This window comes from Branchiostoma belcheri, unplaced genomic scaffold (assembly GCF_001625305.1).
Source record: "Branchiostoma belcheri isolate BF01 breed outbred unplaced genomic scaffold, Haploidv18h27 scaffold2, whole genome shotgun sequence".
Classification (NCBI taxonomy): Eukaryota; Metazoa; Chordata; class Leptocardii; order Amphioxiformes; family Branchiostomatidae; genus Branchiostoma; species Branchiostoma belcheri.
This window is the reverse complement of record NW_017803490.1, coordinates 9,113,696-9,139,899: the sequence shown is the minus strand read 5'-3', so window position 1 is coordinate 9,139,899 and position 26,204 is coordinate 9,113,696. Positions and strand designations below refer to the sequence as shown.

General features: G+C 41.9%; 1 protein-coding gene across 1 annotated transcript; it reads left to right on the top strand.

Moving 5' to 3' along the window:
* Positions 1–8,079: 8,079 nt before the first annotated feature.
* LOC109468916 lies at positions 8,080–25,258 on the top strand. Its single transcript, XM_019767297.1, has 14 exons — positions 8,080–10,995; positions 11,708–11,941; positions 12,523–12,849; positions 13,551–13,712; positions 13,974–14,050; positions 14,283–14,457; positions 14,816–14,921; positions 15,247–15,293; positions 15,608–15,762; positions 16,956–17,128; positions 17,587–17,808; positions 22,346–22,451; positions 22,756–23,168; positions 24,509–25,258. Exons 1-14 carry the CDS (start codon positions 8,943–8,945, stop codon positions 24,681–24,683), a joined length of 4,425 nt encoding a protein of 1,474 aa, XP_019622856.1. The 5' UTR covers positions 8,080–8,942; the 3' UTR covers positions 24,684–25,258.
* The last annotated feature ends 946 nt before the right edge of the window (positions 25,259–26,204 follow it).

Genomic DNA, 26,204 nt, shown 5'->3' with positions numbered 1-26,204 from the left:
CCCCATAAATCCAAATAAATTTCTTGGCTCGATACACCAGTTGTTTGTAAGAAGAGTTCCCTGACATTATGTTAGACTGTACACCTAAAAACTTTTTCTGTACACCAAAATAAAATAATCTATTCTAGGTTCTGTACAGCTATTCCCTAAAGCTTTCCCCATAATTTCCTGTATAATTCCTTTGTTGTTCCATTTCCGATAGTGTCCCTGGAACGTTCCTAAAGCCACTCCCCCATAAATACATATAAATTTCTTGGCTCGATACACCAGTTAGACCGTACTCACAAAATTTTTTATGCACCAAAATTTCTAGGCTATATATATATGTTATATACCGGTAAAGCATGTACTGAATTCTTCCTTTGTTGTTCCATTTCCGATAGTGTCCCCGTAACGTTTCTAAGGCCACTCCCCATAAATCTCCTGATTGTCCCTGCTCTCTCCCGACACACTTTACTGTGATGAGTCCAAATGTGATTAAACGGAGACAGAGGAGCTACAATCAGACCTGCTCGAATGTGAAATTGATCTGCTCAGGCAAAAACAAGTTGATTTGTTGGTTCTTGGGAAATAAATGTTCACTGTATCAAAGCTGCATAGCACCTAAGTAGCTACATGTACTTGAAAAAGCATTATGTTGAGTATGAATGCTTTACAAATGTACCTTAACATTGTGTCCATAATATCACCAGGGTCCATAATATCGCCACCTTGAGAAACAGTGTGCTTTAAGATATTTTTACTACAACAGACCCTATGTATGTACATTTGAGGTGTGCAGGAGTGCATACCAAAAGTATGTTGCAGTAAAAATATCTTAAAGCACACTGTTTCTCAAGGTGGCGATATTATGGACCCTGGTGATATTATGGACACGGATGTTACCTTTGGATTGAAAAAATGCTGAGTATGAACCAAAGTCTGTACCTTGGTACACACTACATTTCAGGAAAGGAATGCAGTAGGATTCAAGTTTTTCTAGTAACAGTGTTATGTTTTATCTTGTCCTCCTACTGCTGCTGAATATTTGAAAAATACGCCAGTGTAAGCTTACTATAATGTTGGCTCACACAGTTTCAGGGAGGCGGGTACACTAATATAGTCAAGTTCTCTTCCTAACCCTTTCCAGGGCTTTCCCCAAGAGTGAAGCAATGAAGCAAGCTAAGGGAGCTACCCCTACCAAATGTAGCGTTTTCTCAAAGTATTTTCATGAGAATTCACAGATTTTTTTTTGAGACATCACCCGATTAGGGAGCACCTCTCTTCCCAAAATTTCTGGGGAGTCTGCTTTCACTGAGAAAATGTGCCTTGAACGTGAACCCAGGAAGTGAATTGTTTCCTTGCAGTGCTCAGGTATTGGTACTAGAGTAGACTGACTTGTTCCACCAGTGTTGGCCTGTCAGGTTAGGTGTTGGCTGGCAATCTGTCACTGCGACTGGGGCCACACAGGGGCGTTCTACATCTATCTATAGGACAAACTTGGCTCACAAAGAAAATTAATAGGTGATTGAACTTGCAGTGCTTTTTTAAACGTTCAAAATTACTCTGATGTCCCGATTAAACGTACCGGTACGTTTATTTTTTTCGGCCCGAACGTCCACCCGGTACACTCTTATTAGGGACGGTACGTTTATTAATTTTTGGGAAAAAAATTGTCCATACGTACCGCACCATCAGCAAGTGGCCGGCGGCCGCAAAATTCGGCAACACGTCACAGATAAATTTCCCATGAATATAATGTATATTATTTATTTTTCGCTGTTCATTTTTAAGTCCCAAAACGTCTGAAAAAGCAAAAATTTGCCCACAAAACCGAAGGGGAAGGCGAGTAGCTAATCGACGTATTTAGCACATGGCGGCCGCAAGTCCTTGTCAAAATCGGCAACGCGGCCGAAAAATGCCTGGTCCATTTTAGCGATATTTACCATGAAAAAAACGTATGTGGTTTATTTTCCCTCTGGTGTTAGTTTTTAGGTCCCGAAACCCCTAAGAAAGTAGAAATTTGCCAACAAGACGGACGGCCGACGTGGGGAGGGCGCCTAGCGCCTGAGCAGCATGACCCGTAAAAAGTCAAAGGTCATAGGGTACCCATATTGCGCAATCACCGTAAAAGCGCCGATTTAGGTCATTTTAGGGCGTTTAAAATTGATACAATCACATTATCGATTTTTTAAAAAACAATGAGATGGAAACCAATCAAAATTTTATGCTGAATAATATTTTTTTCTTGAAAAGTTTTTTTCTTCAGAAGTTTTTCTTCTTCAGAATCCAGACTTTGACCAGACTAGACAATGTACCATACCAAATAATTATTATGTTGAAATGGATTTTGTTGTACCTATACTCATTAAACCCCTATATTTGTACTTAATTGGGCTTGATTTTCTATCTCTTAAGTTAGTCAGATTTTCAACTCAAGTTGCAGGAGAAGGCAATTTCAGAAGTGTAAAATGCAATAGCTTCTCCTACGGATTTTGTATTTCCCCAAAACAAGTACAATATATATATACTCATTAATTAAAGTGATATATACTCACTAATTAAATGTAACAGTGAAAGATTTGCCCATATATTGGTATTGAAATAAAGAGCACATTTTAGTATCATGGACACACAGTTCACCTGTCAATTTGGTCATTTTCCAGGGGGTACGTTTATTCCGGAGGGTATGTTTATTAGACTTTGAAGATTTGTCCGGGGGGTATGTTTATTCCGGGGGGTATGTTTATTAGGGACATGAGAGTACTTGCATCAGACAGATTTCACCTGTACTCTGTCAGAATAGAAACCATGCAAATTCTTTTTGGCATTTCACAGGTATATGAATTACATGAATAATGGTCTGTTCAGCAAGCAGAAACCTACAAAATATTATACTTAAATGCCCAGAACATGGACCAGTGCAGGTTAGGTGCAGGTAGACATCAGAAATACCTGCACAGCTCCAATTTTACCTGCACTAACCTGCATATACCCAGTACATGGACCAGTGCAGGTTAGGTTCAGGTAGACATCAGAAATTCCTGCACAGCTCCAATTTTACCTGCACTAACCTACATAGTGGAATGACAGTACTGTCCCTGACAAAGAAAAAACATAATCCATTTCTCGTTAGGTTCTTTTGACAGGCTCCATTGTTTTTGTTAATTACCCGCCTCGTTACCCAGTAATTGTTGACAGTCAACAGATGGAACATCTAGGGTAACGAGCTATGATGTCACAATTGAGTACCCTATATATAGATATGAGCCAATAGTCCATGATGTTATGTGTGTAATCTGTGTATATTAGCTTTTACCTTCTTTTTTTTGTTTTTATAAAATTTATTTTGAAATCATATATTTTTGATGTGACAAAAATACAGAAATTTACATGTGCGATATTTTATATTTAATGGTTAAGGAGATAGTTACATGTAGTAAAAATTGTTAAAAATCATCTGATTCAATATTTCTCACCTATATCATATGTACATTGCAATTTTAGTACCTCTTTTTTAAACACATGTACAGTTTACTAATGATTTGTTTTTGTTATCAGTGTCACTTGCAATTTTGATTTGATGATATTTTTGTCAATAATTCGCTTCATATTTTCTACAACAATAGAGAGATGATCTGTAGTACATTATCAGTGACCTGTAGTTGACATGTCCATCTAAATAAGGATTGATTTTGAAACAAATTTTCTGCCTCGCTGCTCGCTAATTGTTGACGCATGGTCTAGTTAGCTGCCTACTGTGTATGGTATGTGATGATGATGATGTGTATGGTATCCAGAACTCACTGTGCCTTAGTTCTATTCCTGAATGGGTTAGGGTTAGGGTTAGGCATGGTTCTGGATGTCGGCATATCCAAGAACATAAATTTGTCCCAGGCAATAACACATGTACTGTGCCTGAGCATTGTTCTGGATAAAGCACATTTCTGGATATGTGTGGACAATGATGTTGGGTAAAGCATGGTTCTGGAATCTGGATACAACACTGTAAGTAACTGTCAAACCCCTCCTGTCACTGATATCACTTACAAACATATCTGTCATTCCTGTCATAGCTGACTGGCAGGGTATCAACACTATAGGAATATAGGATTTCAGAAGATGCACAATTTTAGTAGTACAGTTAGGATACTGTATGTTGATGAAGGTTAGACATCCAGATAATGAGATACACAGTCAAAAAAACAGCTACTCAAGCAACTGGATAAAGTTAGATTGATACCATATATTACTTTTCTTCAAGAAGTTAGCATTGGAAATTCTTGATATTTGTGACTGCCATGAAGAAGGAGGAAACTTCATGATTTTTTTATCATCACAATATCTGCGTGAAGAGTTTTCATCAATACTTAGTACTGTATAGATTAATCATGCCCTCCCCATATCTATTACATGAATCATCCCTTATAACCCTTACTGTGTAACATACTCCCCATGTTTATCACATGATTCATCCCTCCCCATAACCCTATCTGTGCAATACATATGACAGGCATAACTTTTATAGTCACAACTATATATAGATACAGATTTCTATCACAAGTTTCGCAACTGTCTATATCCTACATCCGGCCGTTACCTACCAAGTCTTTTTGAACCAGACTTTTGGTTGATACTCTCTTACTTAGTTCATCTTCATACAAGTTTGGGACAGGGAAAGTAGAGTTTGCAGACTTGTGATTTGGAGTAAGCAATGGATGGAATGGTAAGGTTATAGTTTGTCTCTAGTGTTACTGGTTTAGTGTAATATGCAGTACAGAAATAGAAATGTATTTCACGTATCCTGTCTCAGTTTACTCTGTAGTCAGGTATTCTGGAACTTGTTGTGATGTTATGTGGATGGACATACATTTTATACAGCTTTCTGTCTCTCTACTTCTACAGTTGTATGTTGTTTTTTGAGTATAATGTTAAAGTTAACCTTCTTCCTGCTGCATAGCCCCATAACCAATACAAATATGGAGCCAAAGGGCTGTCTTAGCATCCTTGAGGTTAATGGTACACAGTACTGAGTACAAGTTAAACTTCAGTTCAAGTTAACATTCAAGTTTTGCTCATACATGTATATGCAGAATTAAAAAAGCTGGTGTGTTACGCCGAAGGGCAGTTATACCGGCTACACTGATACAGATACAGAGAACAAAGCTAGATATATAGTAGTTGACCAGGCTTTTAAGAATGTACTAGTATATGGATCCTGATGCAGTAACTGGTACCTGTAATCGAATTGAGCAATTGCTGGAGCAACCCAACTTCGTTTACAATTGATTTTATTCAAGCAGTAAGAATCGAATAGCGATTTTCCGACAAATTTTATCTGGTTGTTTTACTGGGTGGGTAATGCACACCTACGTTCCAACAACTCAACAATTTTCTGACATACCTCAACCCTAATTGTTAAGAATATGTAGGTGTGTCACAATATTACATTGTGTACATGTACATGTAATTGCATTGGAATAAGCATTTATTTTATCTAAGCAGTAATTTGAAGAAATAATTTGACAAAAGGGATCTTCCTTAAGCTTCTAATTTCATCTGGTGGGTTTTTTCTGACTGCTTTTCAAGAAATTTGACCTGAAGTGGTATGGTCACATGTCACTGTCATTGGGGCTTTATATAAAATTATAGCCAAAACCTTTATGCAAGGACAGGAAGGAAGAAAGAGGGGTAGGCAACAGAAAAGATAGGAGGATAAGATCAGAGAATGTAGCCTGGTTACCAAAGCTATTATAGCTCCCGAGTCCTACATCCTCTCTATTTGCAGAGAGGATGTAGGACTCAGAAGCTATAAATTATAGGATTTTGGTAAGGCTACAGAGAATAGACCCACATGATGCTATATGGAGTGAAGAATAGAAAACCAAGAGCGTGGAGAAAACTGGTTGTCTGATCTTCCATGGTGCCCCAATGGTCAAACAATTATACTAAGGGGTAGATGAGAATAACTGGTACAGCTGAACCAGGATTTTATTTGAGCAGTAATTTCAGAAAGGATCTTCCATCTAATTTCATCTGGTAGTTTTACCCTGACATGTAATACCAGGAGTCTTGTCTCCTTTCCGCTGACGTCCGGACCCTAACCACATTACTGTAAAACTGATCAATAGGGATTAAATTAGGCCTAGGAAAAAAATGTTGTGTTTCCTGCTTCATCCTGAAAAAAATTTAGAGGTCGGTATGCATATAGGTACTACTGGGATTGGTTTTCACTCTTTTTTTAAAACTTTATCGATCTCCATGGGCCAGTGATCTAACTTATACAATACAGTTTAACAAGGTAAAACTTGCATAAAGACATCAATATTTTCAATGTCAATGTTGCAAAGCTGTACAACGTTTCATCAGTCAGGTGTCAGATCATGGTCAGCTAGAAAAGGTTGATCAGCTTGAAAAATTTATGTCCCTTGCAGGGATCCACCCAAAAAAAAGTCTAGGGTCTGCAGTTTTTTCTAGGGTCGGTGGGGAAACACAACATTTTTTTCCTAGGCCTTAGCTGCCTGAGCAATAGAGATTACATTATAGGAGACAGACTGGGGTAGTCAGAAGCTTCTACACACCAGTCATACTGATCAGGCACAGGAAAAATAATATTGTGTTTTCTGACCGACACTAGAAAAAACTGCTGACCCTAAGCCTTTTTTCTATATAACACATCAAGTAGTCCCGAAAAGGGCCCAGCTAGAACCTATGATAGACATCTAATACTTAGGAAGTACATTTGTAAAGTTTCTGGGTTTATGTAACTTGTAGGTAACTCTTTATGTAACTCTATAGGTATGCTGATCACATTCATACTCACTACCTATATATACTGTAATAGTTTTTGAGGTGCAGTTCCAACTTATATTAAGAATGGCGGAGCTTTCAGTCCTGATTCACATGAGAGCTGTAGGACAAGTTTGGCAAAGCTCTTTAGCCCCACTGTAAGCTATTCTGCAGCAGGAATGTAAATTGTAGCAGAGGAAATGCCTGCAGAGACGTGCCAAAAGCTTCCCTACATCCGGCCTGTCTAGAATGATTTAAGCAGATGATTGTGGGAAAGCTGGAAGTACATACACATAACTTGGTGAGGATTTGGGGTGTAGCTTTAAGTAGAAATGTGGGATTTCGAATTCTCTTTTTTCGTTTTATTTATTGACCTCAAGTTCAGGCCAATCGATCGTACAGTCACATGACTTGCATACACTGTCTTTAAAACCAAGGGCAATGCTTTGAAAGTCTGATCATGCATGTTTAACTGTACAAGGCTAATTGTATGACATTGTATTTATAGTATATTACACACGTATAATTTTGATATATTCTGTATTGTTGATAATTGTTATATAACATGTAAATCACAGTTCAAAATTCATTAGAAAAATACATTTCAAAATTGATGATTCATTGTTGATTATACTTGTCTGATAATTTCTCATATTCTGTTGAGCACGTACAATTTTATATGTGTGTTTAGCTTAGCCTTCTGCCTCAACTTCTGATAAATTTTGCATTGTCTTCATCCAAACCGACACTTATATATTTCTCCTTCTATTTCCAGGCTCTAGGAGGCCCCTTTGGGGTCTACACAACAACACATCACCCAACTGTCGCCCCACCCTCGCTCCCTCACATGTCCCACATACCCGGTCTCGAAACCCAGCCTGTAGGAATGGCGGATATGCCACACTGACACGTACACCCGTGCTGCGTCATGATGCACCCGGGCACCACAAACCAGACCGTGGGCTGAGCCTAGTGCTGGAATTCCTGGCCCATTTCGGGTAGTGTATGCTGGACATACTACGAGACATGGTGGACATATTTTGACGCACTTTTGATACTGTATGTATATCTACTGAAATAACTGCTGGATTGATACAATTAATTGATTGAGAACATTGTTGTAACGAATTTGTGATTGTAAGAAATTTGATTACGCTGACGATTGTCTTAATTAGCAGAGCAAAGGTCTTTTAATCAAGTTTAATCAAAACTGTATCGATAAAAAAAATAGCAATAGCATAATTTTAGCTCATTGCTGGCATTGTAGAAAGAACACTGATAGAATCATTTGACCTAATTATTTGATAAGGATATTTTGAAGACAGGAAGGTTTGGAACTAGGAGATATTCAACGATCAAAAGGCAGAATTTTAAACTGGGTGGTCTTGTTGTAGCCAAATAAGGGAAACTGGGGTGACCTTGTGGGCACGACCTTGTAAAAACAAGATGGTGGTCAGATAGTGGAACATTGTGTTAGCACATAGCAAGTCTGTGTAAGCTAACCTTTGACCCAGAGTATATGTTAACATTGCAAGTTGGCAAAATAGATCTTTCACAAACAGGGTTCTATTTCCAGTCAAGTCATGTCACGTCGGCTGAAAGACATTTTCTAGCGGTGAAATTATCTTGGAGAGCTCGGAAAAGGTTTGCTAATTAGAAGACAGGCAGTTTGAAAACCTACATAGACAATTGGGCTCCAAACTGTCTACAGTGTTTGAATATATGAATTGCAAGTAGGGATCAGCTTGAAGAGCAGAACTTGGTAATTGTTAAGGACTTGTTCAAGCAGACGTTTGGAATTGTATCATCTAAATTTTAGAACACGCTTATTACTGAGTCGTTACAAGGAAACATCTTGTAGAGGAGAATTTAGTAGATTCCTACAAAAGCTCTTAAGGCAATTACTTGGACTTTCTTAAGTGTTGCAAGAAGGAAACGATTTAAGGAGTGGAATTCTTGAAGGAACACCCTTAAATTAAGTTGTTACAAGGAAACATCTTGTAGAGGAGAATTAATTGGAATTTCTGCTATTTGATTGAGGAATTACTTGGACTCCGGAGTTTCTTAAGTGTTGCAAGAAGAAAAGGATTTAAAGAAATTTTGGGACTCCTAAGAAAGCTACTGGAGGAATTACTTGGAATTTCTTAAGGAGCGGAATTCTTGAAGGATTGTTGATGCGAGTCATGCCAGTCAGAGCGATGCGGAATGGACAGGAAGACTTGTTCGCTTCCCCGGGGGGTGGGGAGAGCTTCCCCAGGGCCCCCCTCGGGCCCTTCCTCTCAAACAGTCTCGACTCCAACACTTCCTACGAAGACATCGATGGAGACAACAACCGAAAATGTCTCCGTTCCCCGTTCGTATCCGAAGAAGATCTGGACAGCCGGATGTTTATTGAGGGAGAACCTCTTTCCATGCTGTTCACTCAAAATCTCGATCTAAACAACGACATATTAAACATGAAGAAGCCAATCGCGAAGGACAACTGGCAACACATGAGCGCCGACAGTTTAAACGAAAACTACCAATCGCCGGTGACAACGGGAAAAGCAAACGTTGCCGCCATGTTAAAATCGCACCCCTCTCCCAACACTGCTAACGGGAACATGGAAGCTTTGCAAGAGTCCAGCATCACGAGTGACGCTACTACAGAAAACGGCTTGGACGAAGAGGAAGAAACTTCCTTTGAGTACACAAAACTCACAAACGACGTCACAGAGCCAGGTGATCTTTGCTCCAACGATTCCACCACGCCCAAGGAGGGTAGAAACGGAAACGTGCGGATGTATTCCTTCCCGAAATACTCGGATGATCATGAATTTTCCCAGAACATTGCCGTGGAGATGTTACAACGTCAGGGCGGTGGCGGGCTGCACTCCAGCCTCGAGGTGAACTGTTCCAACAGCGTCAACGCTTCTCCCTGGTCGGACTCGCATTCCTCTTACGAGTCAAACGATTCGTACAACAACGCGTACGGACACGATTCGGCTTTCCTGTGGGAGGGAGTGGATGAGTATTGTGACAGTCACACCACAAGTGGGGAAGAGTTCCAGCTTGCTGTACACAGGCTGAGCGCATCGTGCCCAAAAATGGACCGCCTGCGATGCCGCGACCGCCACTCGTACCCGCCCTGTCAGTCCTCCCGCCACGGCTACACCGTCATCGTGGACGGCTTCGAAAACGGTGATCTCCAGCACAGCATCTCGTATCCCGTGGCAACGATGAAAACCCCGGAAGGGTACTACCTACAGGCTCCGCTGAATAGTCATAAATACAGGGCGAGAAATCGAAGGAGAGAGAATTCGAAATCGCGTGGGAGAACCAAGAGCACAATGGAAGGGAAGACTCCGTCACCGTTTAACCTAAAGAAGAGCAGGTCGAAGAGCTACGAGAAGCTTTCGTCGGAGATCTTCGCGCGGTGGAGCATGGAGAGTTCGGGTTTCAGTAAAAGCCATGGCAACAGTAGCCATAGCAACTGCAGCAGTCTCGTCGACGACGGGATGCAGAGGAGTCCGTTGCCGTCGGTTACGCGGGCGCACTCGTTCGGGAGCGCGGACCTGAACCGGAGAGAACGCCCGACGGTTTCGCGCGCGCACTCCATGAGCAGCGCAGACAGAAGCTCAAGTTCATCTCCAACCAGCAAGCTAAAGAAGGATACCTGGAAGCAGCGCTGCATCCGATCCAAAAGCTACGAGAAGCTTTCATTAAGACTGCAGAGTGCTTCAGACGAGGACTTTTGCGCAAACCCGGAAATCGTCTGTCCGGAAGAAGAAGACAGCGATCAGGAAGAGGAACCGAAGACTCCCGACACGGCAAAGCGAGTCACTTTCGCAGAAATCGCGCAGCGGAAAAAGAACATGTCGCTTCCAGTTCAACCATTGATCGACAGTAACGAAACTAAAGACAGGCTCGACACGGGAAAGCACTCAGACGAGGGCGTGTTTTCGGGCGAATGGACTGAAGGAGGGAACGATTGCGAGGAGAAAAGAAGGTGGTCGGAGAAGGAGAAAAAAGAGAGATTGAATTCTGAAGGGATCGAGGTAGACGAAGAAGAGGAGGATGATGGAATTATTGAGAACGCATCAGGGAACGAGGTAGCGATGGAGGAAAGTTTGAAGCTGAGAAGAGAGAGTCTGGAGAGTGAGAAGGCCGAAGAAGCGTCCGGGCGGTCGAGGTTGTTTAGTGATCCGGGGCCGAAAATGATGAGCGAAGTGACCCTCAGGGACAACGGTAAGTAGTTACAGCTTCTACAGGTGTTGCTTGGCACGTGGGTTTCTTCAGGTGTGCACTTATTCTCACTTAGACTTTTCTTTCTGTAGTCTTTCTGTATCTTGTGTAGTTAAGGCTGTTACTTACACATAGTTTATTTTCTAAGGTCACTTTTAGTTTTTATCGCAAACAATCAATGTAATGTACAGAGTCAAATTCAAAAAGGCTGAACATCTGGTGTACCCACACTAGTACTCAGACTTACTAGTACTAAGACAATAATTCAACAGTAAAAAGATGTGTACTGTTTTTCTCCATGTATATATACATTGTACATGTATATGTCAACTTAGAGAAGATTGGCCAAACCTGTTTAGGTTCGGATCCAGGTACACCCAGTACTAATAATGACTTTATTTGCATGTTCATGCCCATGGGGCTAAATGCATACATCATAACATCATACATAACGTAAAAGTCTTAGGAACTACTAGAGAATACATTCTATACAATCATACTAAGGTCTTCCTGGAGTTATAAAACCTATAACACATAACGTAACCAACATAACATAAACATTAAGTACCTATACTTAATGAACAACATTTCGATTCAAAGGAAAAAAAACTAGAATAGAAAAAAAAAGGAACAATGTACACACCCTATTTCATATTCATTACTAATCTTCCTCTTCTCTCTCTCTCTCCTCTCTTTTGCTCCCTCCTTCCACCAGACTCGAGCCAGCGGCCGCTGAAGGCCCGCCCCCACTCCCTTCCCATCAGGCCCTACGCGCTGGCGTTCCCGCTGAGCGGCCAGATGCCGCGGGTCCGCCGGGTACAGAAGTGCCCGTCACTGAAAACGTTTAACGGGATGTCCCGCCCGCTGGCCCAGCGTAGCCTGTCCTGCAGCCCCTACCGAAACCCCGCCCCAATGGTACAGGTGCTGGAGACACAGAAAAAACCCCTAGGTAGGACCAATGGTATAGTCTTCTGCATGTTGCGTGGTTAATACTGGAATGTTCTATTGGGAAAATGGGGTTAGTTCCTGCAGCCCCTACAGAAACCCTGCACCAATGGTACAGGTGATGGAGACACAGAAAAAACCCCTAGGTAGGACCAATGGTATAGTCTGATCTGCATGTTACATGGGTATTACTGGCATGTTCCATTTGAAAAGTGGGGTAAGTTTGCGAAGTCCCGCCCCGACACAGCAGAAAAGAACATTAGGTACGACCTGCTCACCCCCATTTGTGCATGTGATGGCACAGCCTTTTGCATGTTGCATGGACAATACTGGAATGTTCCATTTTGAAAAGCGGGACATAGTGTCAGCCTGACAGAAGAGTTGATCCACTCCAGACATAACACTTTCTACAACCCTGTTGACAAATCATCATTCTAACAGTACATCACATTCTTGAATGCAAAACCCAAGGAGGTTAAATACAATTTCTTTAGAAATAGTTTTGCCTGTTGGTGTTCTTTCTTCTCATCTCAATTTGCCGTTATCTTTTCTCTCCTTCCCTCCTTCCCTCCCTCCTCCCCTCAGCAGCCCTGAGACAGCTTTCGGGGGGTGGCCTTGGCTCTTCCAACAGCCACGCATATTTCCCCCTAGCACACCACCACCAGCCCCCCAAAAGCGCCGACTACCACGTAAAAGGCTTTGGTAACCATGACAACCAGCTGCTGCCCCGCAGCGCCGGTTACCATAGCAACCACGTGACCCCCAAGTGGGAGTTCCATGGCAACCTGAGGTTCGAGAAGGTCGTAGTGAAGGAGAAGATCCAGCCGCTGTTCCGATCGGCGCTCGACGTTCACAAGCGCGGGATCAAGGTCAGCGTGGTCAGCCCAGGGAACCGTGGGATACCTGTCACTGGTGAGGGTTCAGAGGGCAGAGTTCGAAGGTCATCGTGAAGCTGTGTGTGTGTGTGTCGTCGTGTCATAGGCTGCATGGCCACCCCTGACCGGCATTTGAGTTCAGAGTTCGAAGGTCGTAAAGCTGTGCTGTGTGTTGTCTGTCGTAGACTGCATGGCCCTGATATGCATTTAAGTTGAGAGTTGAAAGGTCATATTCGCACCAGTGATGTCATAGTCTGCATGGCCACCCCTGACCTGCATTTGAGGCTGCGCTGCATGTGACCAATGCAAAATGTTGTTAGACTGCATGACGGAGCCTTTGCTAAACTCCCATCTAACTCAAGTACACTCTTCAAATGTCAAAGTTTACTGACTGTGTGTACAGGTTGGTTTTGGACCATGAGGGTACAAAGGTCTTAGTCTAACATGTATCCGGCTGCATGCACCTGTACTGCACTGTACTGATGTCTATGAGGCTTGGATTTACACCATTTTATTGAGGAAGATGAAGGGTAAGCTGCCTGCCATCGGCTTGCAGAAATCATCACAAATTACTATGGAAACAATCATCACTGATCTCTCTTGAATCACATCATACTTACTACATGTAGCTACATATACATTTTGTACCTGATGACATCATGCGTCACCATGGGGATGATGTTGCTATGGTAACAGTTTCCATGACGACAGTAACCATGGTAACCTCCTCCCTTCTAGTCTCGTCCTACCAGTTGCCTGCGATGAAGGGATGGCAGAAGGACGGGGATGCGGAGGAGGAGATGACATCATACGTTGCCATAGAGACCCCGCCCGACAACATCCCGCTGTCTCCGTCCTGCAGCGGAGAGTTCATCCTGGTGGACCTCAGGAGGAAGAAAGGTCAGCTCTTCTTCCAAATAAGGGCTCTGTTTCCTGGAATTTTATAACTCTTCTTCCTAATAAGGCACTGTTTCCTTTCCTGGAATTTCTAACTTTTCTTCCAAATAAGGATTTAAAACTTTCCAAATAAGGTCACTCTGCATGTCTTTAGCTTCCTGGAATTTGCAATCTTTCCAAATAAGGTCTTACCTTCCATTTCGATTGGTTTCTTTCTGGAATACTGCCTGTTATCTAAAGTGTGTTTTACTCGTGATTCTCCAGCACTTGTGTCTGCAGTCAACTCTGCGGTGGACGCCATCTTGGGTCACTTCGGAGAGGCAAGGGAACCCTCAGCCAAGGTAAGACCATTGTTTTTGTGTGCGAGAATTTGGTTTGGTTGGTACCTCTGTGTTTACAACTTACTCTCCAAGCATTAGCTTTTTATATGGCCCTTTTATTGTCGCTAACCCCGTTGCTCATGGTCGCTCTCTGGCCATGCAATTGGATTCTGCCAGGCCAATTTGATCCTAGGATCTGCTTGGAGATTATTTACAACTATAAAATGATTTATTTGTGCTTTTATAACTACAGGCCCGATTAGGAAACAGCAGTAAGACCCCGAACATCGGGCATCTGGTCCTGCGTTACCTCTGTCCCGCGGTGCTCGCGCTGGTCGAGGACGGACTCAGACCCTTTCTCAGGAACCCGATCGTCGGCAGGGTCAAGAACAACGTCTGGAACGTCGTGGAGGCTTCAACGCAGATGGGTGAGTCTTGGAAGATGTCTTGGGCTTATTTTTTTGGTTCTTAGATATTAAGAACAACATCTGAAATGGCATGATGATGTCTTAAAAGAAGGGTTATTCTTGTGACATTCTAACTTACATACTTCATTTACTATACAGATGGCACATACATGACATTCAATCATGTACATGTTTGTACATCCAGACAGTTTGGAAGTGCAGTAATATGGAGGAGCAAAATGTAACATGGCACCTAATTTCATCTGTGAAATTTGATAGAATGTAAAAGCTACAACTTTGTATAGTTTTGCTCGAACATATTTGTGCTAACCAACCTGATAAAAGTATTCACGGATGTATGTGTTCATGTATCTTTCAGGCCCGGCCACCAAATCCCTGCACAAGTTGTTCAACCACCTGAGCAAGACTGGGCAGATGTGGGACGTCAACATGAGGTTCAACGCTTTCGTCTGTGGGCTGCTCAAGTAAGTATAAGGAACACCCCTGCTGCACATTGGTACAGGCCATGTTTCTGTTAGGGTGATGGCAGGTTTGGACTGAACCATAATGTTGATAGGGGGGTGAAAGTATAGTGTTCAGATGTGGGACGTCAACATGAGGTTCAACGCTTTTGTCTGTGGGCTGCTCAAGTAAGTATGAGGAACACCCCTGCTAGTCAGTGGTACAGGCCACATTTCTGTTACAGTAGTGCCTGATTTGGACTGAGCCAAAGTGATGGGAGGAGTAATATAATTATATTGATTTCCATGCTTTTTTTTAGAAAACTGATTGAAAATGTTTTTTTTCCAGTTTGAAGGCTGTGGAGTTGTGGCTGACACACTTACAAGCTCGCTATGGTGAGTATATATATGTAACATTCACACTGAACTGAAAAATGCATGTTATACAGATATGGACACTTCAAGATTAAGATCTAGAGTGTGTAACTTTTCTGCTTATTCCTACAGACATAGTAAAGAATTCGAAGCAGTAACATGTACATTGTATTATCCCAAGTCCTTCTTAAACCCTGAGCCACACACAGTTGTAGCTTTCAATTGTTCCATGACTTCTTTAATTTCCTAGCTGACATACACATGCAATTTATTGTAAGTCAAGGTTTAGGTCATTGGATTAAAACATTCTAATTTTTCTCCCACTATCCCTACAGACATAGTACAGAAACATTACATCCCGGAGGCCTTCCTAACGCTGAGTTACACGGCAGGCAGGCAGCTGTTTGATGATGTGGTGGTGATCGTGCAGCCTCTCTCCCTCCTGCCCTTCGCTCTGGACACTCAGTTCGAGTTCAACATCAAACAAGAGGTCAGAGACCATCCTTTGTAAAAAGTCTGTTCCAATATAGGAATGCCACACCATTGTAGTATCTTGGTCCAGTCTGATGTTTTAAAGCTACAATTGTTAGCAAGAGAACAACATGTACAGTGTACATAAAAACAGAGGGCTGTGAGGAAAAGTTGAATTTGATTACATTCCCTCCCTGAAAATGTGTACTACCAACTTAGGTACAGACTTTCCCCTCTTTGTTTTTTGATTAGCTCAGCATTATTCTAAATCCTAGTACTAGCTACTGTACATTGTGCAAATTGCTGTGGCCTAAGAGCCCAGCTATAAGTCTTTGTTTCCCTGACACAAATGACAAGATTTAGGAACTAAGCAGAGTGAAAATTAATTTGCTGTGTTTCCACCAGGGACACTTGTCATTTAAAGGTCACACTGTTTCATTTTCTTGACAAGAGAATGGTTTCAAGAACAAATATGATTTATTCTACGCCAACTCACATCAATCATTATGGAAGGGTTCTTTTCAAAACAGCTAGGTAACAAAAACATAACATAGATAACAAACATTGAGATGTGTCATGAAACATCATTGAAAGCAGCACTTCTTTTTTTCCAAATTTGTAGAGTAGGAATTTTGTGTATAGGCAGAAACCCTATTTCACAGTTGTAATGGGGCTGTTTTCTAAAAGTGATTTTGACAATTTGAATACAAGGAGTGACTTAATTTCTCAATGCCAACATGGATAAACTGACCTCATTCAAGTCAAGGTCTTTAAGATTTCTTGAGTCGACATCACTGTCATTCTTGAAGAAAGATGAGAAAGAAGATGAAGAAGAAGAGGTACTGTGACAGTAAGACGTCTTATTTCTGCAGGGGCAGAAGCTTACATTTGTAATCGTCATTGAATACTGAGCTACAATATACTGTTTAAAATATTACATGTATAACCTCCATATTTAATACATGTATAGGAATTTGGAAATATTGCTTATAATCTTGCTGTAGATTTTGGAAAATGGAAAATGGAAAATTCTAACACTAAACTAGGCAAAGAGCAGCACTCTTGGATTGTGTAAGAGAAAAAAAACCCAGAATGGATTCCTTCAAATAGACTTGTGAGGTATAATACATGTATATTAGAATTGTTGAAAACTACTGTCATATTTTTGAATGAATGTAAAACTAATGTCTTAAATATGTTCTTAATGTTCAGGAGATGGAACGAGAGATTGGGAAACAGCGTCTTAAGGAGGAGGCAGCAAGGACGTCCCCAAGGTCAACCTTCCAGATGATGACGGGGAAACGGGTTCCACGGTATCAACCAATCAGCAGCGAGAAACAGGAGGAGCAGGAGGAGGTGTTGGTACAACAGGTGGTGCTGGACAGGTGAGTGGGAGGGATGGATGGAGAGAGTGAGTGGGGAAGGAGTTATGCTGCCTGGGTGGCCAATGTGTATTGCCCTGTTGCGATTGAATAAAAATAAAAATAAAATAAAATGAAGTAGGGTGTTAGTGTGAGGGAGACTGTTTAAGTTGGTGAATGAGCAGATGAATGAAATTGTTGTGTTGTAGGATGGAAGAATAAAGGTCAATGACCTGGAAAAGACATCTGTCACCATGGTAACTACTGCTGTAGCAGACACCCTGTGGTGTTGGGATACATTATGTAGCAAGTGGGAGGATAGAGTTGGAGGTGCTGGTCAATGTGTTATTATCAATGTGTTTGTGTAAGACTAAACAGAGCAGTTACTGTAGTAAAACTAAGCAAAGTAGGAAGAAGGTAAGCATTATGCATTTACTTTGTAATGTTACCTAGCTATTCATGCTTTCTTTTTTAACCAATAGAAGACCAGAGGAAACTCCAGTTCAACAAGACCAGACTCCTAAAGAGGAGATCGACTCAGCAGCTGGGGAGGAGCAGCAGCCTACAGAACAGCCAAAGAACCAGAACTGGTGGTTCCAGTTAATGAACAGCACCCCTGTGGAGGCAGTAGGTGACAGGAAAACATCACAAACAACATCTACAGTATCAGAAACCAGCAGTGAGGCAAACACAACTTCTGTAAGGTAGGGAGATACATGTAGTATGAGGCTTGTCATATCCAGAACCGTACTTTAATTTATTTTCTAGTTTTACATATGTCTGAATGGGTTAGGGTTAGGATAAGGCACGGTTCTGGATAGCCTCTATTGTATCCAGAGCCGTGCCTATCTACATTTGTAGCCTTTATGTGCAATTTTCTGATTGCATATAGACAACATAGCCAGCCTGGTAGAAATACCCCCATTTTTAGATCTGGGCTAATCAGAAAACAGCCAAAGACCACCAAACCCCCAGTTCTATAAGCCTGCTACGGAGGCTAATCAGAAAACAGCCGAAGACCACCAAACCCCCAGTTCTATAAGCCTGCTACGGAGGCTAATCAGAAAACAGCCGAAGACCACCAAACCCCCAGTTCTATAAGCCTGCTATGGGGTCTATAAAGTACCCTCATATCAAATTTTAAGTCAGAGGTATCAACACGCAAGACTCCTTATGATTCCTTTTGAGACTTTGCTCAGGCAGACTGCCCTTAACTCTAGTCAGCTCAACAACAAAGAAATGACTCCAAAGTCCCCAACACAATGTTTGTCATTGACATGTGCGTGAATGACTAATGTTTGGATCATTCTTTACAATCTAGGTGTGATTGGCATTCCATCATCATGCCATGCATGTTGTAGTCTCAGACCAAATATAGTGCAATGTAGTATTAGCCTGAGTTTGTGCCATCCTATTTTTATACCAGGCATCCAAAATTGGGGATGAACCTCCAATATAATGAAGTATATAATTGGAGACCTGGTATACAAATAGGACATTGGCACCCTTGCAGGCTAAATGATAGTACTAGTAAGTTTTTCTAAAAATATTTTGTAGACTTAATTAAAGGAAGAAGGAAGGTACATCTACATGTAGGCTACAATATTTCTACAGACAATTTAATAAAAGATAACATTTTTAAGGATCCAGGAATACTAAATATTACAGTTTGTACTTACTGTTGTAGTCTGTCATCCTGCAATATATTCAATGCAGATATCAAGTAATGTCAAACTTAACCTCAGTCCAATTCTCTGTTAGTATCAGGCTAGTATGATGTTTTTTCTTCAATCAGTGTTTTCCTTCCTCAATCACCTTTGCAACATTGTCATGTCCCATTTCAACTGCAGCTTGATACGGAGTCTTGCCAGTTTTGTCTTGTATAGAGATATCAGCCCCTGCTTCGATAAGTGCTTTCACAACGATCATGTGTCCTCGGTGTGCTGCTATCCACAACGGCGTCTTTTGTTTCACGTCTGCCTTGTTCAAGTCTGCACCTGCTTGGGTCAAGATGCTTACAACTCGTGCATGTCCAATTTCAGCCGCTACCGATAGTGGAGTCCTTGCTTTATGATCTGCCATGTTTAAGTCAGCCCCTGCTTGTGTCAGAATCTTCACAATCGGTGTATTACCCCTCTGTGCTGCCTCCCACAGTGGAGTCCTTCTCTCATTGTCTGCCTTGTCCAAGTCCGCTCCTGCTTGTATAAAAATGCTCACCACCTCAGCGTGTCTACTCTTAGCGGCCATGTACATTGGAGTCTTTCCCTTATGATCTGCCATGTTCATGTCAGCCCCCTTTTCTATCAGAATACTCACAACCTCTCTATGATTACTCCAAGCCGATACCAACAGTGGAGTTCTCCCCTCACCATCTGCCTTGTTCAAATCAGCTCTCGCTTGTGACAAGATGCTCACGACCTCAGCATGTCCATTCTCAGCTGCCACCAACAGTGGAGTTATCCCCTCATCATCTGCCTTGTTTAAATCAGAACCAGCTTTTGTTAAGACCTTCACAACGGGTACATCTCCCCTCTGTGCTGCTAGCCACAGTGGAGTCCTTCCTCTGGGATCTACCATGTTCAGTTTGGCGCCTGCTTGTATCAGAATGCTCACAATCTCAGCATTGTTACCAATCTGAGCTGCTAACAACAGAGTGCCGCCTGTCTTAGCCCCTTTCTGTAGCAGGAGTTTGACGATGTTAGGATGTCCGCCCCTCACTGCATCCCAGAGTGGTGTTTCTCCCTCGGAGTTCTCTGTGTTCACCTGTACACCTGCCTGTAGCAGGGTCTTCACCTTGTCTTCGTCACCTGTCCAGGCTGTTATCCTTAACAGTGCATCTCTCCAGGCGTCTCTCAGTTCCTTGTTGGTTTGTGTAGATTCTTCAGAGTGTTCACCTGTTTCCTTCATTTCTGACAGCACGAAAACGTCCATAGCTTCCTCCACTATCTCTGACACTTCTTCTTTGAGCTGTTCCATCGTCAGAACATTGACGTCTAAGGGACATTTGAGCCCAGTTTTCTCAAAGCCTGTCTGTAAGTCAGTGGCGAGCTTCCCACTTTCTTGGTGCTTGTTTAACTCACTGATGCTTTCGTCAGTTTTGGGAAACATCTGTACACAGACTGAAGATGACCAATAGTCACCGATGTCGAAATCTTTGTAATGTTTAACGATAATTTCCTTGCACAAGTCGAGACTATCGTCGTCAAGTTCACTCCCATCTGGTGTTTCTATCACGAGATAGAAGCACTTCTTACCCTTTTGTTTCGCATGCTGCATGCTTCTAACCGAACATTTTACAAACTTCAAGTCATTTGAGTGGCCTTTTCTTTTATGACGTTTTCCTTTACTCGCTTTTCTTGCTTTCTTCACACTTGTCTTCTTGACTTTCTTGTCTTCCTTAGACAATACAATAGGTATAGGTGACAACGGTGGAGTTTTGGAAGCTCGACTCATTTCGAATTCAGGGATGTTGAGCTGTGCAGTATCCTGTAGATCTGGGAACTTTTCTTTCAGTCTATCCACAAGGTCTTGTCTTCTTATCTTCTTTAAAGCATTCAGTAGTTCCTGTACTGTTGCCTGCTTTCCTTTTTGCCGCCGCCATTTTTCCAGCATCGTACGATTCCGCCATATCAGATTTAAAGCCTGACTCTTGTAAGTGTTCATGAGTTCTTCTACTATGTTGTACTTCAGTCCCAGTTCCAAGCCGAGGTCGATCCAGTCCTCCCCCAGGTCTGACTGCACGATTTTAAAAGCTGCTTCCAACTCTGTCTCTGTCTCTGTGTTACCTCCGGCCGCCATCTTGTTTGGTACTTACTTGTACTTCTTGAGGTCTCCTTATTTTCTCATAAGTAGCCTGTGTCAAGTACATGTAGTCTCTTTTGCCTCATTGGGCTAGCATAAATTCAGTCCAGTAGCTGTTCATCTTGTTAGCTCAAGTTGTTTGACTGTACAACGTGAAAATTCAAACTCTGTCTCAGTCTGCATTTTTACTTCCTGCTGCCATTTTTCTTCAGTGGGGTAGTGTAAACTGTTCCCACTATCGGTTATAATCTGTCACTTGTAATCAAGTTGTTTGTATTGTACCTGACCATTGGGTCAACCCTGTCTTTGCATTACCTTTTCCTGCTATCTTGTTTGGCTCTTACTTGTACTTGTTGAGGTCTTATCACATCTTCTCATGAGTAGCCTATGTCAAGTACTTATCCCTTGCTTTGGTGGAGTAGCGTAAATAGTTGCCACTACCAGTAATTACAGTACATGTCACTCACCCACCCACCCACTCAACACCGTATGCTCCAGGGAGCGTAGCATCTCGCCTAGTTGTCTTTAATAGAGACAGGTGGTTAGCCGGTTATTTGGTGTACAGTTCTTCCGGGTGTTAGAAACAAAGTCATACCAGTGGTAGCCAAGAATCCTGCGCAGACATTTTTGGTCAAAATTGTTCACAGTAGCGCTGCTCTGTAGATGTAAGGGTCCAGGCCTCTATGCCAACTTTTGCCTTGGTTATGTAGTGTAAATTGTTGCCGCTATCAGTAACTGCCAACTGTACATCATGTGAGCTGAAGTTGTTTGTGTCGTACCAACATCGAGTTAACGGACTTTACCCTGACGCGTTTGCTTTCTTTACTGCCTCAATCAGTCCCTGCTACTCAATATTTACAAAGTGCCTCGAGCAACTCTGACTGCACGTCATTACTAAACTCACATATCAGCATTCCACACCCGGATAGCAAATATTGAATTTTGCAGTCTCAAAATTAATCAGGAGAAAACTTGATAACAAAGCAGCAATTGTCTTGAAACTAGCTAGTGCAGCATTGTTCATAACTACTTCTTACTGGAACATCACGAAGCAGAAATAGCAGTAGTGTTGCCAAGCAGTGTAGGATTAGTGTTGCCAGACTGGGAGTGAATTACAGATTGATATCATTGAAATTAATTAAGGAGCTGGTTCAAACAAAGAGAGCACTCAGGTGCTAACAAGGGCATGTTAATCATGAGGTCTGAATTATGTATTAAATAATATGAAATGATTGTTCATTGTGGTATATTGTGGAACAACTATCATTTAGGAGAGGGTGGAGCTTCATGCACATATGTGTTTTAGAAGGCCTTGTTTAAATATGAACTTCTCATGTGATGACACTGTTTGTAAGCCATGTGGTAGAGAGTTCCATGCTGCAGTAGTTCTGTATGTGAAGGCTTTGAATAAACATATTTCTCTTCCTCATTCTCTTTCAGAAGCAAGCTGTGGCTAAGCAACCTGATTGGAGCAGGCCCCAGGCCCAATCAGGAGGCAAGGTCAAAAGTCAAGGTCACATCAGAGGTCAAACAAGAAGATGAACAGGTAAAGCACTAAACTTCATGTTTGTGTTCTTTCTAATCATACATTACTGTATGTTACACGCACGCACGCGCACACACACACACACACACACACACACACACACACTTGCACACACACACGCACACATGCACACACATGCGCGCACACACGCATGTACACACACACATGCACACACATACACATGCACGCACGAACGCACACACACACTTGCACACGCACACACATACGCACGCACACACGCACACACACACACACACTCAGGAACGTAACAAAAAAGTAACAATTCTCTTTATTTCCTCCGCAGAAGCCTCCAAACGGCAGGAAGTCCAGATGGGCCAGCTTCAGCTCCTCCTTCATCCAGGCTGTGGACCGCGTCCTCCTCCCAACATCCAGCCGGGCGGGGCACACTCCGCCTCCGTCTCCTAGGCAACGCCATGGCATCCCGACCCCACCCTCATCTCCTAGGCAATGCCATGGCAACCAGAGCCCACCCTCGTCTCCTAGGCAACAGCATAGCAACGAGACCCCACCTCCATCATCCTCTTGGCAACAGTATAGCAACCAGTCTCCTAGGCAACAGCATAGCAACCAGATACCATCCTCATCACCTGGGCAATGCCATAGCAACCAGATCCCATCTCCTAGGCAACAGCATAGCAACCAGACAGTGAGAAGAGTCCCAGATGTGTTGCAGACCCAGAGGAGAGGAGACAAAAGGTGTGAAGAGAGAACGTTGTGGTGTTCTGTGCTGTATGTTGTAACTGTGCAGTCTTACGTACAGAGGACGTGTCTGTTCATCTTTGTCTGAAATGCTGGTCTTTTCAGAGTTGCATTAAATGTTTTTCTTAAATTCATTACACTTCATTCTGTACACTTTGATGCAGCATACTCTAGTATGTATCATTATGCTGATCACTGTATCTATTTCTAAAGATCTTTCCTCATTCTTCATGCTATCTGGTCTCTTTGTCATGTGGTCCTGTCATTCTCACAAGGGTTGTTCTGTGTTACAACAATCATTCTGTCCTGATTTTCCACATCACACTGTAGTTTCTATCCAAGTTTTTTCTGAGTGCATTAAGTGAACACTATGGGATAGTAGAGCCAAGCAATGGTTTTTAGTTATGTCTAAAGCCATGTACTATGTTTTTTTTCTTCTGAAACTGTTAATGATGACTTGATGACAACAAAATGTAAGGTAAACGGATACTGTTGGATGATACAGTTTTGATTTTTTTAGTCAAAATTTCCTTTTTTTTGGCACAAGAAATTGCAAAATCGGCATTTAAATCTTGGGTTGGGTAAGGCTGGCCTTCCTCAAAATACCCAGCATGCGTTGTGCTTGCAGAATCTTCGTTTGCATTTTTTCATAATTTTGCTCAACATCCATAGACATTAATGCTTCAATTGGACAAATGAGAATGTATAATTTTTTGCTGACCCTGCTTTTCTATCCTTGGTGTTTTGTTCATTTGACAGTCTTTCCTGATTTTGCATTTTCCATTTGTTGAAGTTTTGTTGCTTTCACCCATTACCTTCCTATCCTGACTCATTTACATGTTTGTGATTTCTTGTGTCTGTCATGTTTGTGACTTTTGGTGTCCACTGATTTGCATATTTGTGACTTATGGCGTCCACTAATTTGCATGGTTGGGATTAATTATTTTTACATAACCGTGACAATCTCTTGACAATTTGTGTGGGTCTTCTTTAAAGCAAGAAGGTCTAATAGAAATATTAATCTTCCTTGTTTAAAGCAAGTTTTATTTGGTGAAATGGTCATTTTGACTAACATGTACTTACTTGTGTGTCTTTCAGTTACACAAATTTAGTCTATTAGTCTGCCAAATATCATTTAAAACAGTTTTACAAACAAAATAGTTGCACAAGACTAATTGTAGGCACTTCCCCCAAACTAATGCATGCTCAGAATGTGTTGCTGTTATTTATTCTGCAGATTTTATTTGATGCAGTAAAAAAAAAGTACTTTGATAATAGTATGCGACTAAACCTCGTTCCCGGGTTATTTTTACGGAAGGTCCCTCTCTCCCTCCCAGGGTAGTGAAGGCGTTGTGTCATCACCTAGCAACGGAAGACGGACAGCTAAGTCTGACGAAGGGCGACATTCTTACCGTCGTTCAGAAGGTCGACGACGATTGGCTGCTGTGTTGCCATGGTGACAAAACGGGCCTGGTGCTGACCGGCTGCGTCAATGACCTTGACCTCCTGTGAATGACCTTGACCTGTTCTGACAGGTCATAGGTGGTCTTTTCTAAGGTTGGCTGCATCAATGACCTTGACCTCCTTTGAATGACCTTGACCTCCTCCAACAGGTCATAGGTCGTCTTTTCTAAGGTTGGCTGTGTCAATGACCTTAACCCTCTGTGAGCGACCTTGACCTTAGCCTAGGTCATAGGCCATCTTTTCTATGGTTGACATTTCTGCAGTTACAATGCATTAATTTTCTAGTGATAATGTATGAAAAAAATCTCGCAATGCTAGCACAATCATTGAGGAAAAACAGCTAGATTTCTTGCATTGCAGGCTCAAAAGTGTTTTTTTGTCTTTTAGTGCAATATTTGACTGCTAATGATAAACCTGCACACTAGGACAGTGTTTGACTAAAGACACATGAGAATTCTTACTAAGTCAGGAATGGAACAACATACATTGTACATGTATGTTACATGCTGAAGTGCATGGTTGTATAACTCTCCAAGCAGAGATTGGGCTTGTTTTGTCTTTTTTAGGTGTTTTAAAACCTCTTCCCAGGCTTTATATGTTGTCATTTTTTCTTTGGGTATATTACTAGTGAAGAAGAGATTAAAAGAAGAGATTTAAGGACTGTCTAAAGAAATCTCTGTCTTCGTGCAACATCGACCATAGTCAGTGGTCAGCTCTTGCCACTGACCGAGCTGCCTGGCGACATACAGTTCATGACTCAGTCTCTGCCTTCGAGAGGAGACGCAGAACTGCCCTCGAAGAGAAACGCAGTAAGAGGAAGAACCGCACCGTCACGGCTCCAACACCAGACTCGTCACTTACCTGCAGCCACTGTGGCCGAGTATGCCGGTCACGCATCGGACTTGTCAGCCACCAGCGGGCATGCAGTAGGAGAGGGAAGGACCCTTAAATCTTCGGACAACGAAGCCAAGCCAAGAAGAGAATATTACTAGTAACCAAACGTCTGAAAAACTTCCAAAACAAGCCAAATATCTGCTTGGAGAGAAGGTTGTATAGTCACCATAACTTTGGTGTGAAGTTGAATGTTTGTTGGACTAAGGTCCACTGTGTATATAGAAAAGCACATATGGCAAAACAATTCACCTGTATCAAAATCAGGTGTATAAAGTTTGCTACACCTGTATGAGTATCAGGTGTCCAATGTTTGCTACACCTGTATCATGTAAAGTGTCACACAAACGATGGTAATGCTGGCATATGTATATAATACTTGTATTTTACTCATACTGTATCAGGCTGGATGTATAAAAAGTGACACAGTGGAACTAGCTACAGTGGCGTTTGATACATTGTTGCAACTTTCTATATTCTCTTGCCAGTTATGTTGCAATAACTACAATGCAGTACTGTTTATATATTAATTTCTAAATTTTATGTACAAAATAGATTTTATACTGCTACAAGCAAACAGGAACAATTATGCTTTGAAAATTATATAGTATTTATTATATCATTATAAATATATCTTATAATATGTAAGCATAGCTATATGTTTAACAGTATCAAATG